Source organism: Myripristis murdjan, chromosome 7, assembly GCF_902150065.1.
Source record: "Myripristis murdjan chromosome 7, fMyrMur1.1, whole genome shotgun sequence".
NCBI classification, from domain to species: Eukaryota; Metazoa; Chordata; class Actinopteri; order Holocentriformes; family Holocentridae; genus Myripristis; species Myripristis murdjan.
The window spans coordinates 30,778,427-30,806,273 of record NC_043986.1 but is presented as its reverse complement, the minus strand read 5'-3'; the positions used below and the strand labels follow the sequence as shown (position 1 = coordinate 30,806,273).

The 27,847-nt window shown below is 42.1% G+C and overlaps 1 protein-coding gene across 6 annotated transcripts; it reads left to right on the top strand.

Moving 5' to 3' along the window:
* Window positions 1-375: 375 nt before the first annotated feature.
* On the top strand, window positions 376-27,491 carry LOC115361976 (potassium voltage-gated channel subfamily KQT member 2-like). 6 transcript variants are annotated; one of them, XM_030055714.1, is made up of 18 exons: window positions 376-674; window positions 11,838-11,928; window positions 12,173-12,299; window positions 12,681-12,856; window positions 13,882-14,007; window positions 14,249-14,359; window positions 17,432-17,527; window positions 17,637-17,731; window positions 18,326-18,385; window positions 18,790-18,819; window positions 21,078-21,283; window positions 22,467-22,514; window positions 22,802-22,819; window positions 23,727-23,832; window positions 24,049-24,180; window positions 24,880-24,948; window positions 25,924-26,017; window positions 26,121-27,491. In XM_030055714.1, exons 1-18 carry the CDS (start codon window positions 376-378, stop codon window positions 26,976-26,978), a joined length of 2,742 nt encoding a protein of 913 aa, XP_029911574.1. In that variant the 3' UTR covers window positions 26,979-27,491. The 6 variants fall into 6 exon arrangements, with proteins under 6 accessions (XP_029911574.1, XP_029911575.1, XP_029911576.1 ...); XM_030055715.1 differs by lacking the exon at window positions 22,467-22,514 and adding an exon at window positions 20,113-20,166; XM_030055716.1 differs by lacking the exon at window positions 24,880-24,948 and adding an exon at window positions 20,113-20,166.
* Window positions 27,492-27,847: the final 356 nt, after the last annotated feature.

Here is a 27,847-nt window from a genome sequence, read left to right as displayed (position 1 = left end):
CAGGGATGTGTGCAACCTCCTGTTGACCAGCCAGACTATTCGCGTGAAATTGCAATGGTCGCATGTTGTATTGAACGTGTCATTGTGAGTCAAGATTTCTGAGCCATTAGAAATAAATGCAGCTATTTGCTGATGCTCTCCGCGGTGAGGCTACAGATTGAAAAGCAGGTGCAATTCCCTCGTTGCTGTGTTTGTCAAATGGCCGGAAGGGGCTAAGGTAAAAGCATACACATTGCAGTTTCTCGTGCTTATTGCAATTGGTTTTCTAGGGGGGACCGACACCGACTGCATTCACCAGCACACACCCCTCACCGGTGATGCATCCCCGCGGCAAGGGCACGGAAAACTCTTGGTTGGAGTCGTGTCGACTTTAGAATGGTGCAGAAATCTCTCAACGGCGGGGTTTACCCAACTCAAGCCGGAGAGAAGAAGCACAAAGTCGGATTTGTTGGTTTGGACCCCGGGGCTCCTGAATCCAGCAGGGATGGGGCGCTGCTCATTGCGGGCTCGGAAAGCACCAAGCGGAGCAGCATCCTCTGCAGACCGAGGTCCAGCATCTCCGCCGGGAGACCCAGACCATCAAAGAAAAATGCCAGCTATCGGAAACTACAAAATTTCCTCTACAATGCACTGGAAAGACCGCGGGGATGGGCGTTCGTCTACCACGCTTATGTGTAAGTGCGGCTCAGGCTTGGCACAAAGCATGTTGAATCTGTCATCACGGCCTATTGCTTTACTTTGAGATACGCCGCTGTTATTATGCCATGGTTATTTTGGGGTGTTGTGGAGTTTTTTGGGCGTACGAGCTGTTCTACATTGATGTTGATTTCCACACAGCCATGAACGGGTTAAACAGTGGCATGTTGTCTTCAAACCTCTGTATGCTGAATATGGGGGTTAATTCTTAATTGTTCAGCATGAATTCCTTCAAGTAACTAATAATTTAACCCACGGTCACTCATGCCAATTTCATGTTGACAGTACATCTGCTGCGTCGGTCGTTTTTCCATGATGCAGGCCAAGATTGATAGGGGTAGTCTACATTTGGGATGCACCTACGTTTCTCACGCCGTTGATTTGTATTGATGCTCTGTTTGAGTAGTATTACCATAGCGTGTGTTGCGGCAGGGATGGGATTTGGTTTCAGCACCGTGGTCTGTGGACAGCTCCGCGCAGCGTCAGTACTTTCACTAATTGACGCTGCAGTCATGCATCGCCCAGTGTGTCCTGGACTCTGAAGCCTAACTACACATTTTTGTATGATTAAAAAAAAAAAAGAGAGAGAGAGAGAGAGAGAGAGAAAGTGTTGTAGGTATTACAGTCAAGACAGCCCATGCAGCGTCTGGTAGCTAAAAAAAATCAGGTTGCTTGAAACAGCCCAGTGTGTTGCTTTACTGTGATGTGGGTTGAAAGCAAGTCATTGTCTGAGTCATGCAAGAGAGTTAACGCCTGAATCCAGTGATGTGATGCTGCATAAAAAGGTTGGTGATCTGTGACCTCAAGTCAATGGTCAGCATGAAGCAAGCAACTAAAATTAGACTGAATAACTGAAAAAAGCATTCATTTGTGTTTTTTCCTTAAAAGACCCAGCCATCATATGTACTCAGCTTCAAAATTTAAGTTACTTCAGTCTGATATCATAATGTGTGTTATGAAGTAAATTCAAAGATGTGTGTGAACTCGATTTTGCAGGGAAAGAAGGGTTAACTGGAGTTAGGCGTGTTTACCCTCCACCACATGCCTGCTAGACCGGTTACCCTTCTGATCTGAAGAGGAAGTTTGCAATTGAAGTTGGCGTGAGTGCAGAGCACAGAGGTTCACTTGAGGTGCGCGAGGAATTGAAATGGCCACATTGTTAAGGAATTCAGTGTACAAAGCATATTGACTCCCCCGAGACAGCTGACTGCCCAGAAGCCTGTGCTTTAATGTGAAATTGCACATGCTCATACAGGCCCTCAGGGTCTCCTTTAAATATTTATTGAATACTATGCCAACCAACTAAGCTCCTTCTTCACTCTCCATCATGCTTGTTGAGGACCTTCATTCACCAGTCTAGCTGTTACACTGAGCAAGTGGTGTTCCACCACAGTCAGCAGTGACACTGTGTTCACGATAATACATCATTTTGAGCCAAAGTGGAACAATAAGCCCAATTACAACCAGGTCATCAGTATATATTGCTGCCTGAAACCACAAATCTAGGAGTCAAAGGCAAGTCATAAATTAGTGGTGGTCCATGCCGTAATACAAAGACACCTGTTCCAAGAAAAGCACCAAACATTTTGAAAGCCACTCTTGATACCTCTTTACTTCCAAATGCAGGGGTATCCTTAGCAAACTACAAATTGAGGCACTGAGAAGTTCATAATATGCCATCCTCCCTGCAAGAGAGTCTGTGTAGAGAATAACTGTGACTCTGCCTCGATCCCGTTCTGCTCTATACATAATTCATAGCCACCACACTTCATTTAATCTCCAAACTCTTGTGTTCACTTCCACCCAGTTGATTTATAACACTGGCATGTGCTGACTTCAGTCAAAGCTTTCCCTGTCTTACTTCACCATTTTTCTGTTTTTACCACAAAAGTCAAGGTAGAGAAAAAAAACAAACAAAACAACAACACTGTTGCCTTGAAATGAGGCAAAATGCTGCAAATCTGCTTGTGTTTAGGCTGCAGTTATGTTTTGTTGACTGGTATCCTCAGGAAATGTTAGGCAGGTGTCTTGTTCCATGGTGTTATTTGTAATGCATGTGTGATTGATCGATAGGTGGAACATGAGTACCTATGTGTACAGTATGCTCTCTCTCTCTCTCTCTCTCTCTCTCTCTCTCTCTCTCTCTCTCTCTCTCTCTCTCTCTCTCTCTCTGTCTCTGAGCATCCCTTCATGTTCCAGCAATGGTCCAACAGCAGTCAAAGGAGGTACAAAAAGGAAGAGGACTTGTCTATAAAATAACTCAAATTTCCAGAGTGCAAGGCTTCTAAGAACTGAAAGAGAGATCCATGAAAAGACCTTTTATAATTTGTAGAGGTCTGCTTACAGCAAAGGCTTTTCCCCTCAGCATTCCCTGACACGGTCTCTGTAAGGCAGAGGGATACTGGTCTGTATTAATGTCCAACCATCACAATCACTTAAAATCATGCACCAGATCTCAGTGTCAACACTTAAACATTTCTTTCAGTAGGTCTTGAGTGGCTTAGGAACAACCTGGCATCCTTAGTTAGTCGAGCTGGGCTATAAGTAAGATCCTGTGTTATTTGTACAACATTAAAGGCCTCTGCAACTGTTCTGTAAAATCAACAAAGTGTGTCAGATCTGCACCAAAATGGAAAACAGGGCATCCGACTGTACATATTGAAAAAAAAAAAGTGCAAAGAGAGGTGGGCAAAACCTGGAAACAAAACAAATAATAGAGTCCAGAAAATGAACATGCAGAGAATGCAGAAGAAAGAAGAAAGTTTTCTGTAAAACTTTCTTCAAGAAAAAGTTCAAGAGAGACAGATTGAGGACGTGATCCAGTTCTTCGGTATTCTGTGGCACTACATTGAGTAAATTGAGACTAAGCTCATTAGGCAATGGAGGATAAAGTGGAGAAGACATAAGTCTTGGATGGAGGCATCATATAGTTGGCTGGCAACCTACTGACATGTGATCCAGGGGTCTACAGTATGTTCTATGAAGGAAAAGGCCTCTGGTAGGTACAAGCAAAGTGGCAGATGAGAATCTGGAAAGGGAATATTACATGGAGTACTGCCGTTGGGTATTGGACATTGATTGCCAAGGGATGGGGATGAGACTGTGGCCCATGTTGGACCCACTGCTACTTGATGATCAGTCTCAAAACCCATCAGCTATCATCTGACAATGATTTTAGCCTTTGGGAGCAAGGACCAATTTTTCAGGTTTAGCCAGAAACAAGGCAGAAACAGCTTCCACTTCTTTTATCACACAAGTCAAACATTGTCAACACTGTAGGTGTTTTAGGTCCAGATGACATTTCTGTTAATGCATTCTCCCTGTTTCGCTCCCCACACAGACTGTTTAGCTGCATAAAACCACTGGAACTACAAATGACGTCTACTCAAACTACAGTGGAAACGGCGGTGGAAACCAGAACACTTCCGATACCAAAACCTTGTCCCCAGAGGCTTTTTATAGAGATTGATGATAAGTCTCAGAAAGCCAAGGTGTATTAGGACCATCCTTTCATCATGTTGATGCCAGGTCTCCTCCTTCCTACTTTCATTAAAAGGCTTTATTCATACTGCACTGGTGGTCAAGGAACTGATGGGAAAGAAAATACAGCTTCAGAATGTTAAGGGTCATGGTTGTAGTGTAAATGTAGTGATGCGCGCATTTGGGACAGTTTTTCTAGTGAACTATTTTAAAGGGAAAAATCTGTAACATAAAATCCCTTTTTGCCCAACTGCATCATTTAAAGAGTGCATGCACCCCCCTGATCTGACTGTTAATATAATTTGGTAGTAATTTTTATGGAATTGTGCTCTTTTGGATTTCTCTGAGGTTAGCTAATGAGCTCCTCTGTCTTCTTATGTGAGTGCCATCTTGTCAACCTTACCCATCTCACAGTGTGATGCAGTTGCTCCAGGTCTGCTTCCTCACAGGTTTACACTGAGCTGTAAAGCAATATTAATCATTTTAGTTAAGAATATTCAGATTATTTGAGTAATCTCTGTTATTATATGGAACTAATTCAACTGGCCTCTACACCCACAACTTTGGATTTTTCAGACCCATGTAATGCTACAGTGGTCATTGTGTTAATATTGATACTTGGCATACTTTTTATTTTATTATTTCTCTTTATTTTTCTTTGCACATCATCACTTTGAAAAGTATAGGTGACAAGGGGCACCCTGGTGGCTCACTTCATATTATGGCCAGGGCCCTTTGTTGCATACATGATATGTGTATATGTGTGTGTGTATAAGTATGCCAATATATAAGTACACACACACACACACACACACACATGCACATACATGTATAGTCCTTTTTACGGAAACACTGAGGCAACACTTCTTTGTACTTTGTCCCTTTGTACAAGGCACTTCAGGGGCTCATATGGAACACACTGACAGCAGCTAGCTGGGTTAGCATGCTCATGTCTTTATTTCACAGCAGATTAGTGCTCCAGAAGGTCATCATCATCCTCAGCTTCCCCTGAGGAGCCCATGGAGCGAAAACCGCAGTGCTGGCACATGGTCTTCACCAGCACTGTTTGCTTTGTGAAAATCCCTTTTTTCTCAGTCTCTCTCCTCAAGTTCGTCGCAGTCCAAATTTAGCTTGATGGGTAAGTCTGGATGGGCAATGTCTTGCTGAGCAGAGCAAATCAATTTTTCTTTATCTGCAGCTCACGGAGAAACGCATGCTTTTCTGCTTCCAGGAAATGCCCCCTCATCGTGATTGATCAGTGGACACGTTTCAACAAATGTTGTCTGGACCTTTCTGGCAACAAGTGAGCCGGTGTCTAGGTGCCCGTGGCAGAGTGACAAATCCAAGAGTGAATGTGATTTTCACTCTAATTGAGTTTTTAGTGGGGCTATAAGTGACAGCCTGGATGAGATGGTGTGGAAATTGAACTTTACTGAGGGATGTGTCTGTGTGTGTGTGTGTGTGTGTGTGTGTGTGTGTGTGCGTGCATACACTATTAAATCAAGAATTCCTACATCAAGAATGTCTCAATCAAACAGTCTGCATACAATCAGAGGTAATCAGTCCTTCTGATTGTGGGCGAATACCACAAATGAATGGCAGTTAGTAATAATAATGTAATAACACTGTTCAGGATATTGTGTTATGTTGGTTCTCTTGCTCTAGTATATGAACTGATGAAATCAAAGCACTTCTTAAATTGTTGTGGAGGCTATTTGTTGACAGTCAGCAGCTTAATGCCACTGGATAGTTTGTTGCATACTTGCAGTGCTGTCAGTTCCTGTGGATTGCCCACTATGTTGTTCTATATTCGCCTGACTAGACAAGACTTTATGTATCATACCTGCAACCTACAACTTTTCATAACTATATCCCCCTGTGAGTCCACCTACATTGACTGTTATACATAGACGAGTGCAGCGGAGGGGTGTAAAACAATCTTCCGACGTCACAGCCTTTGGACCAAGCCTCAGTTATCCGCTGACTCCTAGCAGGGATAGGCAAGCTGATCCGGGGGCTAATTGTTTGACTGCTTTAGGTGGCAAGTTTCGTGCTCGTGCCCTTCATTAGCAAATGTCCTCATTAGAAGCTACTGATGAGTTTGGCAAGGTCAAGTCAGGAGTGTCGCATAAACTCATGTCTAATTAGGCTTCGAGCCAGCCAGCCTCCTCCTGTACCACACTCTGTGTCACTGTTTGTGTTTACTTGGGAAATACTGCGAGCCACAAGAGGCGTGCTTTACAGAGATCTGAGAACGTGTTTATTTGGTGTTTTAAAATGTCCTCCAATGTGACTCACCAGTCAGAACGGAGAAGCAAATGTATACAATACTCTGGCTGCTGCGAAGAAGCAGATGTGATTCATGTGAAATGTGGATGTGAAAGTTCAGTCAAGGTGTCGAAGTGGTCTACTTTCTCTGTGGTCTACCCAGGTTTATCTGTCTGTACCAACCGGCAATATCTCCATCGCCATAGATCAGACATTACAATCATTCTAAGTCACATTTGCTGGTCAGTGGATGAGTTCATCTCAAAAGGTGATGCATGACGGTCCTTATTGACAGAGGCCATTTTGACACAAAGAGCAGGTAAACACAGGTGTCACTAATCAGATTATTACAGTTCTGTTCCATGTCAGAGTAGCACAGTCTCTCCAGTAGCCCTGATCGACCCGCTCACATGTGAGACTCACTTGCTGAGACGAACTGTTTCAGGGCGAGTTTTGAAAACGTCTGAGGTCATGAGATGACTGGCCTTTCACACTGAACTGCCTGTATCTTACTTAGAGAAGGATATGACAAAAATAATCCCTGGATTATGTGTAGAGCAGGAGGAGTTTGGCTGCAAATCCAGACAAGACAGACTTAAGACATAAACCCCTGAACCCATATGCGTCCTGAATGTAGGAGGTAAATCGTTTTCTACGGTAAAAATGCAACGGTTGTCAAGTTACTTTGACAAGAACAAACTCGTTCTCACATTCGTGCAAGCAAGTTCTGATTTTGTACGGTCCCATGGTGCATCTGTGGAGGTGCAAGCCACAGCTCGATGGCAAAATATTATTTAAAAGCACATTGCAACAGTGCAATTGTCAGTGTAATTAATGTCAGGGCTGTGAACTTTTGGTTGAGACTGACATGTCTTGGTCTTTTTGTAGAGAAGGTGTGCAATATGTATCCATGGAGATTCTTCCTCAGATGTGACATGATGTCAAAGAGGATTATTGGAGTTATGGGGAAAATTGTTCTCAAATGCCATAGATCCTGACAAAGGGTACACAGGAATACCAAATGTGCCAAGAATTAAAGAGGCACGATTTGGTAGTGAACTCAGTCAGCCAAAGAACCGAAGGCAGTGCCCATGTGGTATCCACATTATTCTCGCATGCAGACCTTCACTGATGTGGCCACTGATATGTATGATATCACAACAAACAGGTAGGTATTAGAAGGTAGGTAGGAAGGTATTAGAAAATGCTTAGCTGTATAAGAAGTGGATTCTTAAGTTATCAAAGAGTGGAGGTAAAATGTGCAAAAGTAGGACTGACACTGACAGAGTGCCAAGAAACAACAGTTCTAAGTATTAACACCAACTCCATTATCTTAACCCCTGAGGAAGCAGCTCAGCAAGCACAGTTATGTCACATATATTTAGGGATATTGCAAATCAAGTGAAATGAAACCATGGAAACTTTGCCACAAGGAAACATGTATGGAATAAAGGAACAGGATTTTTTTTTTTTTTTTTTTGTAAAGAACTTGTAGTACAGCAAATACCTTCCCAGAAGGAAGGAAAAACAGTTTAGCAAAACTGAACTTTGCAGGAGTGCTGGGTGTTGCTCTGTACTCCCCTGGGCCGCTAATCCACAATACTGTATTCATATCTCGCCACTCTCTTCCATAACAGCAGAACAGGTCCCAAAATAACACTTTTAGCACATAGACCTATGCCAGCAAAGTAGATTACACCAATATATCAAGCTCTTGTCTTGCTATTTTCCTATTTGAATTGTAAAGTAGATCCAGCAGGTAGTATCTGCAGGAAGCTTTCACATGTAGCCTTTCATCAGGAGGAAACAAGCTGATAGTACTTTCACAAATAATTGGAATTACATCAAAACAACTGGTACCAGGCAATGTTTTTTTTTTTTTCTCCATATATGTTGGCATAATTTGTTCACATTCACAATCTTTTAGGAGCAGTTTTAGCACACCATGGACGTGAATGCCCAAAGGAGCACCTAATAAGGATATTTCACCAACATGTAGATTTATGTAACATCCAGGTAACTATATTACCCAGCCTCTACCACAGTTCAATTTTGCTTTGAGATAAAACTTCAAGCAAGGTATGAACTTTGAAAAAGTGTTGATGGGACGAACTTTGGAATATGGAGGCATCTTGCTTTGGCTTCATCATCAGAGCAGTAGCTGATTCACCCCAAAATTTCAGCCAGTGTCTTGGTGAAGATCCCAAATGCATCTACAGTATGTTCGCAATAATGCTTTGACACATAAGGTGTAGGCGCAAAGTTAGTTTTAGAAATGAAAATAGACAGGCTGGAAAGCCAGGGTACACAACATGGAAATTGGATGCTACGGCTCTGTGGCCACATCCACTAATCTGCTTGGGGAGAAGGCAATTTGTGATGAGGGCTTATTTAAATAGATCAGCACCACGCTCTCTGCATTAAAATAAATGTTTTCCTAACAACCAATTATGAAAAACAGCCAAGAAGGCCTTCATCAGAGCATTTTTGTGACGGCACCTCTGTCCCTGTTGCCAGAGCCTGATTTCTTTTCTGATCTTTTTTTTAAGGTATCACGCCTCAGAGGTAAACAAAAGATATTGGGGCCCATAATGTAGAAATCTGTCTCACAAAGACAGGAGCCTCAAGTTATCATATGCTGGTGTAGCTGTTGAAGCAGCAGTAAGTTGGCATTGATTGCCTGTAGTTTCTGGCGTCATTATTTTTCCAGAGTTAAGCTTATAGTTTGCCATTGCAGTGATTATTCTGAACTCCTGAGCAAACTATTTTAAGCCAGAGGGGACAGCCATCCTTTAGCCCATATACCTTTTTCAGCAATGCAGTACTGGAACTTCTGAGCAAGGCTGTTTCAAGCAAACGTTGTGGGTGAAGTGTAAGCCTCAGGGTCAGTATCAGAACTGAGAGCAGATGGTTGTGGGAACTCACAGGTGAAACTTCTGAAGGTTGACCGCTCAATATGAGCCGAAAACTGACGTTGCATCTGTGATGGGAGTCCCCCCTAATTGAACATGCCATGACCTTCCCACTCTCACCCTTCATTTTTATGCTGACATCCGTTTTTCACATATGCCCTCATCTTTGTTTAATAGCACAAGGGAAAGCTACATCTTCCCCTATGTTTTGGCAAATGACAGCAGAGTGTGAGAAGTTGAAAGTGTAATGTCTCATATTGTGCTGAGAAGGTCTTTGCTGTCTTTTCCCAGTATCTCTATGCAATGATTAATGTTCGTTGCACCTGCCTCTGATAGCCTCTGCTTAAATCCCCTCACTGTCCCAGTATTATATTTCACTAGGCGTTCTCCATTAGCTTTAGCTCTGCATTGGATCCTGTCCAGAAGATCTCTTCTGAAGTCAGTCCCTGAGGACTGATCCAACTGTTGGATGAGGCTCTCTGCCTCGAATCGCATGCTACCTCATTCTATTAAAGCTTTCATCTGATGATGTGCTCGCCTGATGTCCTCAACCAGTCCCATGAAGGACTTATTTTCTAGCCACACCTCCTCAATCTCCCCTTGTATCACATCAAAACATTGACCATCACTTTCTATTTTACTCAAATGAAATGACAAATTTCACTGACTACGCTAGGAGGTGTTTGGTTTGATTTAGACTTACTATTATTAGTATTTGCTTGTAACTGCCACCTGTACTCAAAATTAAAATTTCCGATCAGGTCAAAGTTGGTCACAGGTTTTGTCCCATTCCATTCTCACACATATTAGCACTATGTCACTGATGTCTTCTCCGGAGGACATCACCGCTGGCCTGCCTGAGGCACTGTAGGCGTTTCAGCCTACAGTGAGCAACAACAACAACAACAAAAAGATATAGAAAAAAGCAAGAGTGGAAAGGTTTAGATTTAAAAGTAGTCAGAGTTTTTGCTTGTCTAACATCATCTGGGAGATTATTCTAAGTCTGTGCTGCACGGCAGTGAAACACTGCTTTACTGTGTTTTGTTCTAAATTTTGGGACAGCCAAAAGATCAGTCCCAGATTATCTAAAGGTCTTTGAAGGTTCATATGGCACAAGGATGTCAGAGATGTATTTGGGCCCAAACCCACTGAGACATCTGTAGAAAAATGTCAAAAATTTGTAGACAAGTGGCAAAATCTATAGGGAGACGGCCAACAGACAGCATGGTAGTCAGATGAGCTGCTGACTGACAGAGCTGATAAATACTGTCCATCTAAAGAGTCTTGGCACAAAGACGTAGGCTCACAGCAATGTTTGTTGCTTTGGCTCTGCATTCTACCTGCACAGGTCATTGGATTTACTGCACAGTTATTTGCAAACATATCACACTTAGCATAGACTCAGTTAAGGTTTAACATATGACTGCTTCAAATGATGTGATTTTCCTCAATGATGTGAGTGAATTAAAACTTATTTGTATCTGTCTTCTTATCTGTGCCCACCTTCCATTCTTCTTTCCTGTCTTCCTCCCTCTTTGCTCCCACTCATTCACTCATTTAGTCCCTTTTGTTACTTTACAGTGCTGTCAACTGCTGTTTATGTAAATGTGGGCTCTTTTGGTGAGGGCAGCACCACACCCCAATGTCCGTAGCAATCAATACACACTCACTTCCCACAGTAGCCACTTTGGCCTTAGATATTCATGACCAGATGGTATTTGTTCTTCATAGTATATAGCAGTTGTTGGAAAGTTGAAAGGAATGACATCAAGCCACCTGCTTGATGTTGAGTTTTCATAATTGATATTTAGTTTGACACAGTGACAGTGGCACACTTTAGATAGGAGAGACAATGACTGTGTTGTGCAGGAGCATATCTATGTTCCCAGAATCCTAAGTTTCCAAGATTGTATGTTCTCAGGGTCCTATGTTCCCAGGGTCCTATGTTCCCAGAGTCCTATGTTCCCAGGGTCCTATGTTCCCAGAGTCCTATGTTCCCAGGGTCCTATGTTCCCGGGGTCCTATGTTCCCAGGGGCCTATGTTCCCAGGGTCCTATGTTCCCAGGATTTTAAGTTCCCCAGGTCTTATGTTCCCAGGGGCCTATGTTCCCAGAGTCCTATGTTCCCAGAGTCCTATGTTCCCAGGGGCCTATGTTCCCAGGGTCCTATGTTCCCAGGATTTTAAGTTCCCCAGGTCTTATGTTCCCAGGGGCCTATGTTCCCAGGGGCCTATGTTCCCAACGTCCTATGTTCCCAGGGTCCTATGTTCCCAGGATCTTAATTTCCCAAGGTCATGTGTTTCCAAGGTCCTATGTTCCCTGGTGCAAAATTCTGTTAACACACATTAATGCTTACCCTTTAATTAACTGTAGCTCTAACACTAATGCTAAAACCAAACCCTAACCTACATAAGACCATGGGAACATAGGATCTTGCCAACATATGAATGACTCAATTTGTTCCCTCTGCTATCTCTTTCAGCTTCCTCTTGGTCTTCTCCTGTCTCATACTCTCAGTCTTTGCCACCATCAGAGAGTTCAAAAATAGCTCAGAGAGTGCCTTGTACATCCTGGTATGTATTTGCACAACATCTGTAGCCCTCTATTCCATTAAAATTCAACACTCACTGAACCGTTTGAACTGTTTTTTTTTTTTTATACAAGTAAATTAAAACACTGGGGAAATGCAATACCCACCATATGTCCTAAATCTTATTACATATACTACATACTCTACATACTGTATAGCCTAATATATCAGGGCCATGCCTAAGATTGCAGTACAAAGTAATGCAACCATTTTGGTTTGTTCCCCAGGAAATCGTGACCATCGTTGTCTTTGGAGTGGAGTACATAGTGAGGATATGGTCTGCTGGCTGCTGCTGCCGATACAGAGGATGGAGGGGGAGGTTGAAATTTGCCAGAAAACCTTTCTGTGTAATAGGTGAGGAAATCAGATCAATGTGTCATAACTCACCTGACTCTCACCTTGCTTTCACTCTCCCCAAGTTTCTATGAAAGTGCCAAGAGTGTACACACATTGCTGCATTGTTCTTTTTTTCCTATTTCCTCATCATTTCCATTGTTCCTTCTTATCCAAACACAGTTTAACGATTCCTGTTACTACTTTAATGTGATTTCTCATATTGTCTTGAAATGAGGTTAGTTATCAGTTATCTTTTAACAGGAGTGGAAACATTCACAAAATTTTGGCTGATGCTTAATTGTTCACTGATGCTGATTTGACCAGATAACTAAGAGATATATTTCTAGCTTTCCCTGAACTTCCACCTTTTTTTGTGTTATTGCTTCTCTCACTTGCCAGACATTATGGTGCTGATTGCCTCAGTGTCAGTGCTGGCGGCTGGATCCCAGGGCAATGTGTTTGCCACCTCGGCCATCAGGAGTTTGAGGTTCCTTCAGATCCTCCGCATGCTGCGTATGGACCGCCGTGGAGGCACCTGGAAGCTGCTTGGATCTGTAGTCTATGCCCACAGCAAGGTGACTTTGTTGTGGGGGAGGGAAGTGTGGGGGAAGCTTTCAAGTGAAGTAACACATCCTATAGCAGGATCAGTAGAGGTCCTCAGCGTGAAGTGAAAGATGACTAAACAGACAATACTGACTTTAAATGTGCAACTGGTCATTTCAACAGAATTCATCAGTGTCTTATTGTTAACATGTCTGATGTGTACCCTAACCAATGGTAAACATATTCATGTTCGACATGAATTATCTGAATACATTTTTTCACCATGAACTAAATTATGCAACAATATTACAGACTGGACACACATCACTTGTGAAAACAGTAGAAAATGGTTAAGTCTAAGCAACTTTGGTTAAGGGTAGGAGCATGTATAGTCAAATAAACCCTCTCTAGAGTTGGCAACTAAAGCAACTTGGTTTAAGTTTTGGTCATACGAAAAGCTTTTGCTAAAAATGAGTCACTTATAGCAGAGAACTGGTTTGGAAACTGAACCTGGGTCTTTCAGTGGGAAGTAAATGTATCTGCCCTTCCACCACCCTAACTTTATTTTCCTCCATGTTTTTTCCATTTCAAACTACTCATTTTACATAATTTCAGGACACCAGGCTTCAGCTAAGGCCAAAGGGGCAAAGGCTTAGTACAAGGAAATCCACCTCATATTCACTTTTACTTACAACATTACTGAGCTGACCTATTCTGACATCGCAGCAATATTCTTCTGTTTTTCCTTGCTCGGTTGCTAGGGTTAGAGTTATTTACACATCATTTACATACAGCTAATTCTCTGATGGACCTCCTTGATGCCACCAGCTGCGGTTGTATTTGTGATGTAACTCAAAAGCCTTTAATGTTTCTTTCTGTTTCAGATAGTAAAATAGATAGGTTTCAGAAGTGATGCCAACTGTGTCTACCTTAGAGGCTGGAGACAAGTCATTTGTATGAGTCCACTGGGGTCTCGTCCCCTTTGGCAGCATTCTGGATGATACTTTACTATTACTTTAAATTCCTTGATATTTATTGCCATGTTTTTCCCCTGTAGGAGCTCATCACTGCGTGGTACATAGGCTTCCTGTGCCTCATCCTAGCTTCCTTCCTGGTCTACTCCGTGGAAAAGGACTTAAACAATGAATTTGAGACGTATGCTGATGCTCTTTGGTGGGGGCTGGTGAGACTGACTGCTTTAATTCTAAGCCTAAACAATTTTCAGTGGCTTGTCTGATTCTTCAGTAAACATCTGTGACAAAATATCATACTGTGATGTTATTATATACATTTTATTTCCATTATTTTTGCTATTCATTACTTCCATCACAGAATATCTTAAACTAGATAGCTTTCATTTCTTTTCCACTCCATAAAGCACCACACTGCACTCACATAGTGGTTTTGATATATCCTTCCACTAGATCACTCTGACAACTATTGGCTATGGTGACAAGGTTCCCAAGACCTGGAATGGACGCTTGCTGGCTGCCACATTCAGCATGATCGGAGTGGCCTTCTTCGCACTTCCTGCTGTAAGTCTGGCCACTCATCAGGGGGGCGATGACTGCAAAGTTTTGGTCAGGGCATTGATTAAGTTACAGTTATATTTTAGACATTAGGCAGCTATCCACCACAACTTGCAATGTGCGCAATATTAGAGTAAGCTTCATCTGCAAGTGCTCTTTTTTCAAATTTTATCTCCAACTAGTATTGCTGATAACTCATTGCTGTGGTGTTTCTGCACTGCACCTCTCAAAAATCACCAGTCAGTCAGTGTGGGCATAACTGTGCCTGTCTTACCTTGGCTTTTCTGTTGACTAAGTGTGAGTTTCTGCAGGTGGTGTTCTTTTCTTTGTGGCAATGTACTGTACAAAAGTTAGTAAAACACATCACTTCTTGTGTGGCAGAGGATTTTCCAAGGGAAGACCTACCAGACACTGAGTGTTTCGAATAAATATAACACTTTCATGAAGCAAATAGCTGAGCAAAGTCAGTTTCTATAAAAAATATCACATAATTTTGCTACAGTCCTGAATGGTCAGTATAAGGGGACAATAAATCTAAGCAACTGCAGCAAAAAGTCAATACAGGTGGCATATTTCTGGGCCCCTAGAAAGATGGAAAGCTGCTCGGTAAACAAATTCCAATGGAGCAAAAAGTAGGGAAGTTTGTTTTTGTACATGAGGGGAGTCGAGGACGAATATATGGGAAGGGGAAGTGCAATATATGCCATTAAGCATCTCAGGCTCATAATAAATAGTGTTCTAGTTTTGATGATGCTGTTTGAGTCAGAGTAATACATTAGAAAAGTGAGTCAGAAAAGCAAGAGCTCTTAGTCATTCAGTTACATTAAATTTGTCCTCCTGGGGACTTGGACTGTAGCTAAAAGAGACTTTTGCATATCTCTCCTGAATTCTCCCTCTACATCCACAATGTTCCTGTCCTATGATGTTGTAATTACACTGATGTGTTTGCCAGTGGCTCTTCAGTGGTCGGGGACTCACATGAGATTTTCTGAAGTCAGCATTGCGCTTTGAGTAAGCAGCTGAGATCTGATGCAGGAGAGTTTGGGATATTGTCCAAACTGCGTCTTCGCTCAGCCACACATTGGGTCGCCTCAGGACAAGATTAGTGAAGTCTGCCGTTTTAGCATTCAGTTAACAAGAAAAACACATTTTCACTCCTAACAGCCTGGAACACATCATTATTTTCTCTCACATTTCTGTCACTTATAGACTTGGCAGAAAAGTCCCATTGGAAATTCAAATAAGAAAATTTGTTTTAATCTATTTTCTTTCACTTTTGAATGTTGTCCCTTTAATCTAGTAAAGGGCTAAGTTTGGTTATTTTCAACCTGGGCCTTATATTCCTGTTTTTGTCATCATAACAACAGATTATGTTGAAAATTTCATCACCTACTTCAGTGTAGAGCTTTTGTACATCCCTAAGTGTTGCTATCCAACACACAGGCACAGGGTCAGTGGGAGATCTCCAGCTGTAAAATCCACAAAGTGATTAAGACAGAAAATACTAAGGTGTTACCCAGGACATTAATCAACGTTCTGTTCCCCTGAAGTGCACCAGAGTCTTTTCTGTGAGGCAACCTGGACATCTGGCTCTGTTAGACCTGAATGTAATGGAACCATATTTAATGTCATTAGTCAGACCTGTGTAACCCTGCTACCGACTGCTGTGTAAAGTCTTTAACATTCACGCTGCAGTAGGACCTGCCTATATCCAGTGTCTGATCTGATTTTGTAATTTTAACTAACCTGAGCTCATTGGCATGCAGACCTTTAATGCTGCTGACATTTGATTTTCTGTTAATACAAACTAATGACTGTGGAAACCCTCCCACATCATCTTCCTAGCAGCAAGTGGAAGTAGAATAGGGGGGAATTTTTGGTAGGTGTGAGCATTGAACATATCTCCCATCTGGAGCTGCAAAAATACTGTCTGTCATTACAACATATGTCACCCCTGAAAGCCTAGAAAAGCTTCTTTCTCAAGGTTGCTGTTTGCCGAACAGACAATAAATTACACTGCACCAAAAATACAGTCTCCATGGTTACCTTTGTAGCGTCTTCATAGAAAACACACAGTGCTGGACGACTGCCTCTACTTTGCCTGAGATGTGGAAGATTCAGTATGCTTGATTCAGACAAAATAATATCTAAAAGTCTTGGTAAACTACAGATGTCAGTGTGAGATCCATACAGGTCCATACAGTTGTGGTCATGTGTGAGATGAATTCCTTCCTTTTTCATTAAGGGCCTACACAGATTAATGATATACTGTTTTCTGAATCTGTATTCTTCAAATGCAATAAATTACAGCCCAGTTGCCAGGAAAAAACATTGCCAAACGAAGGATGCATTAAACTGTCACATTTTCAGGTTTGGTGGCATATGAGTCGAGTGAAAAGCGCTGCATTGGGGTGGGGTGGGGTGGATGGGACAGGGGTTTGAGTCCTGGGTCAGCTAACATTAGCTAACTATACAGCAATGAGCATTAGTTGAGGTATCATAAAATTAACCATGACATTTTCCTAACCTTAACCTTGACAATAAGCATTTTCCTAACCTTCACCATGACTCTTTCTTAACCATAACCAAGTATTGGTGACTAATGAAAGTAATGAATCAAACAAATGTGGCTACAGTAGCTAAAGAGTGAATGTCAGCTAGTGTTTGTGCATGTATTGATTGTTGACATATTGGCTATAAGTTTGAATGTTGATAGACAACATATTTTTGGTTCAGAAATGTTGACATTTCAACTATTTGCTGATTTGCAACGACACAAAATGGCAACAATTTATTCTGGAAAATGGATTGATTCCAATTCCTACAGGAAATAAAAAAAGATGCTGTTTTTTTTTTTTTTCGTTCATAATTATATGCTTAAAACATCATCAGAATGCAAGAAACATCAACCTTTGCAAGTTTGATCATACTTGAAAGTGAGTGCTCTGTGCTGGAGGAAACACTTGTGCTGATGTTGTAGTTCCTGCTGATTGCTGATAGAGGTTAATAGAGGTCATAGGTCACTTAATGTCTCTTTTAATCATATGGGCGGTCTGGGTCACCCTCTCTCCCACACAGGGCATCCTGGGCTCTGGCTTTGCCTTGAAGGTCCAGGAGCAGCACCGGCAGAAACACTTTGAGAAGAGGCGCAACCCTGCAGCAGGCCTCATCCAGGTACATACACACCCCATCTGCTGTATGACAGCAGTGTACTGCGCCGAGCAGTGGAGGAGAGATAAGCTCTGTTTTGTGCTCCTAACCAGACTTTTATATCTCCAACTAGGCCGCTTGGAGGTTTTATGCCACCAACCTCTCCCGAACAGATCTGCTGTGCACTTGGGAGTTTTATGAGCAGACAGTATCTGTTCCAATGTACAGGTAACAGACCAAATATAATTTAATTAATAAAACTTCATTTTCATTACTCATCATTTCCAATAAATTCCACAGTTTGCCATCCTGTTAATGCTGTGGGGCCAGTTGAAAAAATGAGCCAGACTACAGAATATCCTTGTCTTACTGTATTTCAAGCTCCATTTACCAAGCAAAAATTGCCATGACTTTTCACTTTTAGTTTTAATAAGGCTAATTTTGAGATTGGGCGCTGGTGGTGCCTTGGCAGTGCCACCAGAACCCTTTTGACAAAAACAGAGTGCCAGCTACTCTATACAATCAACCACTTTTCTTTGCTGTCCAAGCCTGCGGATCAGCAAATTAGCTGCTTGACTTTTAAAAAAACAGATTCCTGCTCTTTATTCTTTGACGAGTCATCGGTACGCTGCTCGCCGACTCTATTTGGAAATGGTTTCACGTTAGATTTCGTTCCAGTGGTAGTCTGAGGTGAGAGGTGGATGGCTTGCAGACCAGGCGGCTACTAAACGAAATGTAATTAGCTTTCAAGGGGCCCAGAGGCCAGCTCTACCCTTTCAGCGCTGAGATGGTCAAGTGGGCGTCATCTTTTTCTTTTCCCAGACTTATTCCACCCCTGAATCAGCTGGATCTGCTGAGGAATCTGAAGGGAAAGTCATTCAGGTATGACTCTAACAATAAAAATGTCTAAGCTGATGATGATGACGAGGGGGAAATGATCTCATGATGATGATGTAGGGATGCTGATGATTATAAGGTGGTATCCAGTGGTGAACAGTGATATCAAGAGGACATTTGTTGTTTGCCAAGTCAAACTCAGTAGCCTCAATGGCGATTTAACAGACTTGACTTGACATTTCCCCTGACCTTTTTCCCTCCTTATTGCTTGACAGTGATCTTTGATGTTAATCCATCTTTAGCTTAATGACATGCAGCAAAGTTGGCCTTTTTAAGCATTCACTATGGTGGTGGGTACTACCTGGTGACATATAATGAATGATTACATTATGTATATATGTGTGTGTGTGTGTGTTTGTGTCTTTCATCTAACTGTGCTGTCCACACAGGAAGGAGTCTCAGACAGAAACCTCTCCCAGGTCTGTGATCTGATTGGTCTCTATCACCCTTCATCTCCCCTTTGGCTTCCCTTCAATTCTGCTCTTAGCCGCTGCTGAGGCACTCTTCTTGGGGGAGTGTGTGTGTGTATGTGTATGTGTGTGTGAGTGTGTGTGTATATGTGTGTGTGTGTGTGTGCACGAGGGGTTACCGTAAGTCCAGGAGTAAGAGGATCCGCTGATACTTCCCCCTTCACGTGTGTCAGACACCGATACGGCTGTGTGTTTAAGTGCCTCCTTCAAGAAGGGTCATGCTGCATTTGCCCACATGATGCACAAAGATCAGCTCACTTTGGCCTCACTACAGCTTGATTAAAAATTCATTGCTGTTCTTTGATACTCTAGCTTTCAGCATCACTTGGAAAAATGTTCATGAACATCAAGAGCCCTCTGCAATTTTTTTTTTTAATTATATTGCTTATAACAAAACCTTTTTTAAAAATTAATATCTTTTCACTGTCCACTAATTTCCAGTGTCATTCTTTTGACAATGTGAACACTTTATGAGGACTTCATCATTTGTAAGCCATTTGCAAATTACTTGTAGACATATTGACAACCGTTCATTAACTCTTTGACTCACAGAAAAGATAATATTTAACCCTCTGCACAAAATGACTTGTTTTATTTTTCATTTTTTATTTTTTATAGTGACTTTCTTCAATTTTGTTTTTAATACATAATACTGACAAGCATTTTTCTTGGTCATTTTTTAAATGACCAAGCTAATTTAGCTAATTTTATGTTTTGTTTTGTTTTTGTAACTTTTTTGCTTTTCTTGGTGATTTTCCGATTTTTTTTTTTTTTTTTTTTTACTTAACTTTTCCAGTTGGTCTCTTTTTGGTTTTTAAAAAAGGCACCTTTCTTTCTTTCTTTTTACATTTTTTGAGGGTAATTTTCTGGTAATTTTCTTCAATTTCATTTTAAATATATCACATTTGCAAAGAATCAAGTTTCAAAGGGTTAATGAATATCTGCAATCATTACTAAGTTAATATTAGGCATTTCAAACCTTTAATCCAATGTAAAAAGTAACATACATGGTTTGCACAGCTAATAAGCTACACATGTTTTGGCTTGACTGTCTAATGGATTACAAATGAATGATAAAATTCAGCTGTTATAAAGTGTTACTGGCATCACGGTATGATATAATCTGCTATTTTATTTGTAAAAGGCACTCACCTTTTTCACTGCTATTTTATTTGTGAAAGGCACTCACTTTCTCCACTGCTATTTTATCCTTTGTGTCTCCTCTACTGCCCACCACTGCAGTAATGAAAATGCACACAAAGACAGACTTTGTGGGTGCTGTCCAAGAACTATTAGGTATAGTTGTTGCACAGATACTAACAACCGCATTGCAAGTATTTGAGTCTGTGTGTCTCCTTCCATTCCTGCCTCTGTTTCTTTCCTTCTTCCGACAAAGCGAAAGCCCAGTAGAGGAAGCACAGAATTAGACTATTGCCAGAAAGTCTCCCAATGAGCCACTGAGCATCACCTCTGGGTTTCTAGGCTGTAGTTTAGATCTGCCAATTATGTCTACCAGAGCAAACATTTTGCTTTAAATAGACACTGAAGCTAATCAAGCCTCCACCTCGTTCCTTTTTTTCTGAGAAAACTCAGATGTACGTCGTTGTTATTTGCCCTGTCACAGTTGATTTATGGTTTCTGTTTAGTAATGTCTTTATGCAGTTGATTTGCTTGCTGCCTTTTTTGCTGAGTTAGCTGCTGTAAACTTTTGTTCAGCAGGCAAATTGCATATTGCTGAGTACCTAACAATGCATTTCCTTTGACCAGTTCCCATGTATTAGGTGGAGCAAATGATGGTGAATCTTTTTTCGCATGATTTTGTTGTTTACTTTTTGCATAGAGCGAGACCACAGCTCTTCCTTTTGAGGCGTGCAGTGTCACTGTGCTTCACATGCATGCTTGCTTGTTGCTTCCTGCTGCTTGCCTGACCCACTGAATGCTCCACTATGTTCGTACATGGACATGGCTCCTTCTGCTGTAGGACATTGCCCATTTTACGTGTCTGCAGAGGTAAGATTTACTATGAAACCAGAGCTGAACATAGATTACCCTTAAAAATACAGCATCAGGATAATCTGAGGACAACATTCAGTTACAGACAGTTATGTGGCGTTTCTTAATAGTGAATGACACCATAAATAGTGCTTAGCAGACAAACGGTTCTTATTATTTGCTCACTCGATGCTGTGCTCCCTGCCTCCCTGTAGCCGGAAGGCCAGTTTGAAGGACAAGGTGTTCCCCAGTCCTTCCAAGGCTCCTGGGACCAAGGGGAGGGCGCAGTCTCCCGGGGCGGAGGACGGGGCTGAGGGAAGCCCCAGCAAGGTCACCAAGAGCTGGAGCTTCACTGAGAAGAACCGAGGGCCCAAACACGCCTTCCGAGTCCGAGGCAGCACCTCGCGCCAAAACTCAGAGGGTAAAGGAAGTCCACATTTGAATGGCCTCTTACAGTGTGCTATTAATAACAAGTGACAGACTATTACAGATCAGGGCTCGACCAATATGGGCTTTTGACGGCCAATAGTGACCAGTATATTTGTGTCAAGAAATAAATAAATTTGACCCTTTTCATGGCAGATAATTGCAAGGAACCTCATTCTTGTCAGAGTGGGAGAGCCTTTGAAACAGCATATGTGTCATGATAAGACACTGAAACCGATGTCAATGAAATTCTTTTAGGGTTGGCTCCTTAGCGCAGGGTGACCCAGCCCGTTTTGTTAATGGCACTGGAACTCTAGGAACCTTCACTCTATAAAAAAAGAAGAAATGATTTCCTTAAAACATTAATAAACAGCTAAATGAACACAACTATTTTCATGTAATTGTGGTCAGACAGAAAGCTCCATCAGAATAGCAGCAGACAACATAATAGGCTGATTTCAAATATTTGATAAAAGAACGATATTAGGCCAATATGTTACACAATATGTCACACAAAGCATCTTTATGGATAATTGCTGCTATGAATGCTGTTTTTCAAAAGCCGTATTGATATCTAGATCACTCAAAAGTTATTTTAACTGTTACTGTTGATGAAATAGCCCATGTAGAGCAGCTTACTTGACTAGCATTCACTGTGTTGATACCAGATACTTTTCCTCAGCTTTATATGCAGTGGATGTGGAAGTATAGAGTGTGCTCGGTGGCTCCTCGCCAGCTCTTGTCCAAGAACTCGCCAACTGTGTGTTTTTAGAAGGACGGTGTTGATGGTACTTAATTAATTACAACCAAGTGTCTGGAAGATGCACTCATGTTGCAGACAGTGCACATGCAGTAATTACTATGCAAATGTTTTGCAAACAAAGCATCTACTTGCGTTTTTCCTGCATGTACTCCAACATGTGAGGCAAAGACGGACCTTTTTTTCCTTGGTAGACTTAAGCTGATACTCAGCCAAGGTCGATTAATCTGGATGTCAATCTCCAGTCATCATTTACCGCTAGACAGCCCAGCTGCATCCATACATCACCCAGGCCACTGTATCACTATCGACAAATATAATCGATCTCTCCTTCACCATTTCTTTGTCTTTTTCTTTGGACTATTTAAACCAGTTCTCATCAGTTGTTTTTCTTCTTCCGCTTCATGGCATGTTAAAGTGCTGATTGAAATGCAGGATGAAGACTTTGGACTGAAGAGTTCTCCAGGTTAGACAAGTCCTGACATGTCTTAAATCTAGCTATTGCACCATTTTAATATGTAGAGTAGATGTATATTTGACCACATTTCCAATATGTTGTACTAGTTACATGATATAGACAGTGGGTAAGTGTAAGCATAAGAGAAGAGAGAGCAGCCCTTTCAAACATGAACCAGATACCATGCAGAGGACTCCATAAGTTCCCATGTCTGGAATTGATTTGTCTGCCATTGTCATCATGCTAGAATCCATAACAAATCTCTTTCCATGTCTCTCCTCTCTCTCTTTTTGCAGCAATTGAAGGTTTAATAAGTAAGACATTGGGATATTTTGTTGGTTGGCTTTTATGGGGGAAAAATCCAAAGACAACAAGTCATCCTCACCGGAGTGGGAAACATGCATGCCTAGATCCGCTGAATTTTGCTCACTTGACATGAACCCTTTTTATTGTCATTTTTTTTAACATTTAAAGTATGTAATGCTGAAGGCCCTCGAGGCTTAGCAGCATTATTTGCTAATGCTGTTCTAGCTACTAGCAAGTGACTGTTTATTAGGATCTTTCACCTCCACTTAATTCACTAGTATACATATTTATTAGGATAGTGTAAGTATTTATACTACGATATAAATACTTGTATTGTACTACAGTTGTACAGTCAGTGGTAGGTGAAGTTAATAGTGGGTTCAAGTCAAGTGGTGCCATGAAAATATGAAAGTGAAACCTTGACAAAATGCCCAAAAGCCTTGCTGTACCTTGCATGAAGAGACCCCACTTTCCCTACCTGATTCTGATATTTCTGATCAGTGATGCTTAGGCCTAGATACTATTGCCTGTATGCGATATGCTTCAATTTATGACCCGTAGACCAGCCCTGTGGCACAGCGACACTTGCTAGCTGAGATGCTACTGTAGACTGTAATTGGTGGTGGGAAGAGAGTACTTGTCAATGAACGTTTCTTTAAAGCTGTAACCCATCAGCACTATCCTTCAATTCTGCACCGGTCTTTTTATGTTGTACCACAACGCCCCCCTCCGTCCCAACCAATGCTACGGTCACAAACTGGCTAACTGGCTTGAAACCAACTTGGTAATTCAATTTTGCATCTTTGACGCTGAAAAGGCCCTACACAACAATTTTGCTTTGCTTCTGCTGTTGACGCTGGTGGTATGGAAGCCAATGAATTATGCTTGAAGAGTGTCCTTGTCTTTGCTCTGCAGAGGCGAGCCTCCCAGGAGAGGACATTGGTGATGATAAGAGTTGCCACTGTGAGTTTCTCACTCAAGAATTATCGCCAGGCTTGAAGGTCACAATAAGGGCAATCTGGTAAGGGTTAGGTATTATATCCACATATATTATAGCTATAGAGAGATGAGCACTTATGTTCTGCGTTTATGACTTTCTTTTCCTGTGGCTCTGATTGTCTTTTATAGTATCACTTGGCCCAAGAAAAGGCTGTTAAATTTGCATCTAATGTATAATAAATATTTAACAGATTTCTTGTCACAGTGTTATATTTGAACGTGCACTGTGTCCCCTCAGCATCATGAAGTTTCTGGTGTCAAAGAGGAGGTTCAAAGAGAGCCTGCGACCTTACGATGTGATGGATGTGATTGAGCAGTACTCAGCGGGCCACTTAGACATGCTGTCTCGCATCAAGAACCTGCAGACCAGGCAAGTACACATTTTCTATATATATCTCCCCTTTTTAATTCAAGCCACATCCCTTCCCAGGATGTGTCACTTGTGTTGCAATCCAGCTTTCACCAGTATTTAATCGTAACACAAGGATAACCTACTCTGCTGCCACTTTTGCCACCAGTGCCCCACTTGTGAGGATAAATATCACATGCCATGCAGCATATAGAGAAAATTAATTAGTCAGAAGAGATGACTCCTTTGGTTATTCAGTAGAGTATTTGAGATGTCATTCAGTGCAGTGTTTTGTGGTATCACTGGATACACACATGTTGTGACAAATCACTGAATTGCCTGTCTCATTTGTCCAACAATGACATGTGTTGCATTCAGATTTCTGTTTTATGTCAGTGACCCCTGTCTGCATAGCAAAGTACGACCCACTGCTCCAGCTATGTAGGCCTCAAAAACTTCATTTTAAATACATCATTGGTGTATAATCGCCATTGTTTGTTGTACCTGTCTGTGTTCCACAAATAAACCCCACATATTTTAATAACTTGTAGAATAAATATATTCCACCAATGAAATGCATACTGTGTATATCACTGAGTAAGTCGGATTCACTGTATGTCTTATGGAATATATTGAGTGTTATTCTCCACAGTTGATGTGATTCCCATGTTGTTGCTTCATTTTGCATTGCACTCATATCGTCTCTGTGTGCCTTGCCAGGATAGATATGATTGTGGGGCCTCCTCCCCCATCAACACCTCGCCATAAGAAGTCCACTGAAGGTCCTAGGTTAGGTCAATAGACTGCACTTCTACTTAGTAACATTTTATTGACATTATGCTACTTTTATTGTAGTTCTAATGTTGAAGCAGCAACATGCTGCCTTAATATTTGGATTGACAAAACCCCTTTTGAGTTGAAGCCACATGACTTGTCTTGTGCCAGTTACTACACACTGACACAGACCAGTGTGTGAGATTTTATATTTCATCGTAGAAAATATCCAGCAGAATTAAGCTGTACGCGTATTCATTCTAAATGTTGCTTCTGGATTTTGGAGTATGAATGATTAAGTGGTTTGGGAATGGTGTGGCCTCCCATTCTGTTCAAATTATACTAATACCTCAAGAAAATGGTGGAAATGTTTTAAGAAATGTGTTGCTCTTTTCAGGAAGCAATACAATCAGCGCTAATTAATCTCAGACAAACAAAACAAGAGTGTGAAATGTCTGAAATACTCATGCTAATGAGGCACGTCATGTAGCCTCAGTCAACAGGGGTTTGACAGTGCTAGACTGTATGCTTGCTCTCACATTGGACAGAGAGAGGGAGAGCTCCCCCCGTAGGATGCAATGGAAATGAAGCATGAAGCATAAGCATGCCAACTGATGCATTTTGGCTTTGACAAAATGTCCCCTCTTATGACATTGTTTTTTTTTCTTCCCCTGAAAGAATGATGCTTAATTTCATAATGCATGCATACACACCATTCCCCTGTACATCTAAAATCAACACTTTGTCTGGAAATTCTCTTTTTCTTGTCAGAAAGTGTTAATCCATCATTCATCCATTCAGACCTTTATTTATATAGACGGTTAAATATTATCCACTCAAATGCTTTCTTTGCCAAGTCTCCATGTGAAAACTGCTGATAATATGCCATCACGTGACCTATAAATCATTTAAAGTTTACAAGAGGTTGAACCCATGTGCCAGAGCAGAGTTATTTTTTAAATGCCAGATATTACCTTTCTCAAACACTAGAGTTGACCAGATAGTTGGTAAGGGTCCTAAAGCTGAAGGAGAGACTGTTGAGGACCAGAGCATGATGGGCCGTCTGGTGAAAGTGGAAAAACAGGTAAGAATATGGGTGTCTTTGTTAACTCTGATGAATAAAAGTAATTTAAGTTGCTTCGTGTTTTGTTTTGCCTGCATGTTCATTCAGTTGTTTTCCCCTGCAGGTGAGCTGCATGGACAGGAAACTTGATTTCCTGGTCAATGTGTACGTGCAGCGCATGGGCATCCCTCGTTCTGAGACAGAGGCCTTCTTCAATTCAAAAGAGCCTTATCCCGCTCCACCCTACCACAGCCCAGAGGAAAGCAAGGATGAGAAGATGGGGAAAGAAGAGGTGAAAGAAGAGAAGGAGGTGAAGACATGTTCGGCTGCAGAAGTTGCGTGCTCAGAGGGGTCTCTGGAAAAGAAGGATCCTTTACTGGGTCAGTCTTTGGCTGGATCAGTGGGTACTCCCTCTGGCAGCCATGGCCGGCCCTCCACCTCCTGGCAGCACCAGCTGCAGCACCCCCTCAGCCAACCTGCCTGGAACAGCAGTGTGGCCAACACCCCCTCACCTGTTGGGGGCAGCGGTGACCATTCCCCCACACTGTTCCGCCTACCACCTCCGCCTGCTCCGGTGCACGACCGATCCTCCTCCGGGCCGGGCGGCAGCGGTCGAGACAGCGGGTCCCAGAGCAGGAGACGCCACAGGAGGCAGAGGTGTCAGCAGGAGGTGACCGCCGTCGAGAGCGACACGTCCCTCTCCATCCCGTCTGTCGACCACGAGGAGCTGGAGCGCTCCTTCAGCGGCTTCAGCATCTCCCAGGCTAAGGAGGACTTCTTTGGGCCCTCTTTCTTCACAGGCTCCGGAGGGGGAACTGCAGCAGGGACTGAAGCTGGAGCTGGACATTCACTCTGTGCCAGGGTCAGACCCTTCATAGCCGAGGGCGAATCAGACACAGACTCTGACCTCTACGCCCCCTCACCTCTGTCTTTCACCGGAGAAGCTTCTTCTGGAGAGAGGGGATGGCCAGGACTGAAATAGGCCCAGAGTGGCTGCTCTACCTGGCAAAGAGGCTCGTTGTGAAAGAAGTTGGTGGTTGGATTGCCAATACATCAAGCTGAGACCATGTAGCCAAACTGAGTCCCTGATGTTGCTGATAAATCTATTAGATAATTCAGACTATTTTAAATTAAAGGACAATTTTGGTATTTTTAAAGTTAGGCTGTACTTCTGACCCTGTACCATGTTGTGTACTGGTAAACACAGCAATGTCCCTGATGTCCCCTGCAGTGCCCCTGATGGAGAAACGTAATGCTATAACTTGGGTTCCAGCTGAACTATGTGGGGCAGTTCAGCCAATTGCGAGGCATTGCTGAAAAACACCCTAAAATGTCCTTTTTAGATTCAAAACGTTCACGTCTTCTGTCCATTAGTCCTGCTGCTAGAGGCCATGTTTCCTCGTCTCATCTGTCCTTGCTCTGTCCCCGCCCAGCTCTTGCTGTTCCAAATTGTTGTAACGTCATTCATTTATCATCAATAAGGCTGTCCAAGAAAATCAAAACGCTCCTCATTAGTTTCAAAATCTGTAATGTAGGTAGTTATTATCACTAATTTTGCCTAAGATAAAAAATGATATTAAGCTCAAATTTCTCTGGCTGTTTACATGGGAACTTGCCCTTGTGTCCCTTGACAGCCTCCAGGAAACACATCTTTCATTATGTTTTTTAATTTGAAGCACAAAAAATATGAGTCAATTATAAGACATTATTATGTGGTTTTTAGAAAGCCACTCATAAAAAAAGGCCTTTCTTGCATCAGTGAATTCCTGGTTTTTGTAGACAGGGGGCTGAAGATTTGTTCTGAGCTGACTGCTGTTCCCTGGGGGCCTCCAAAGGGACAGAAGGGCAACA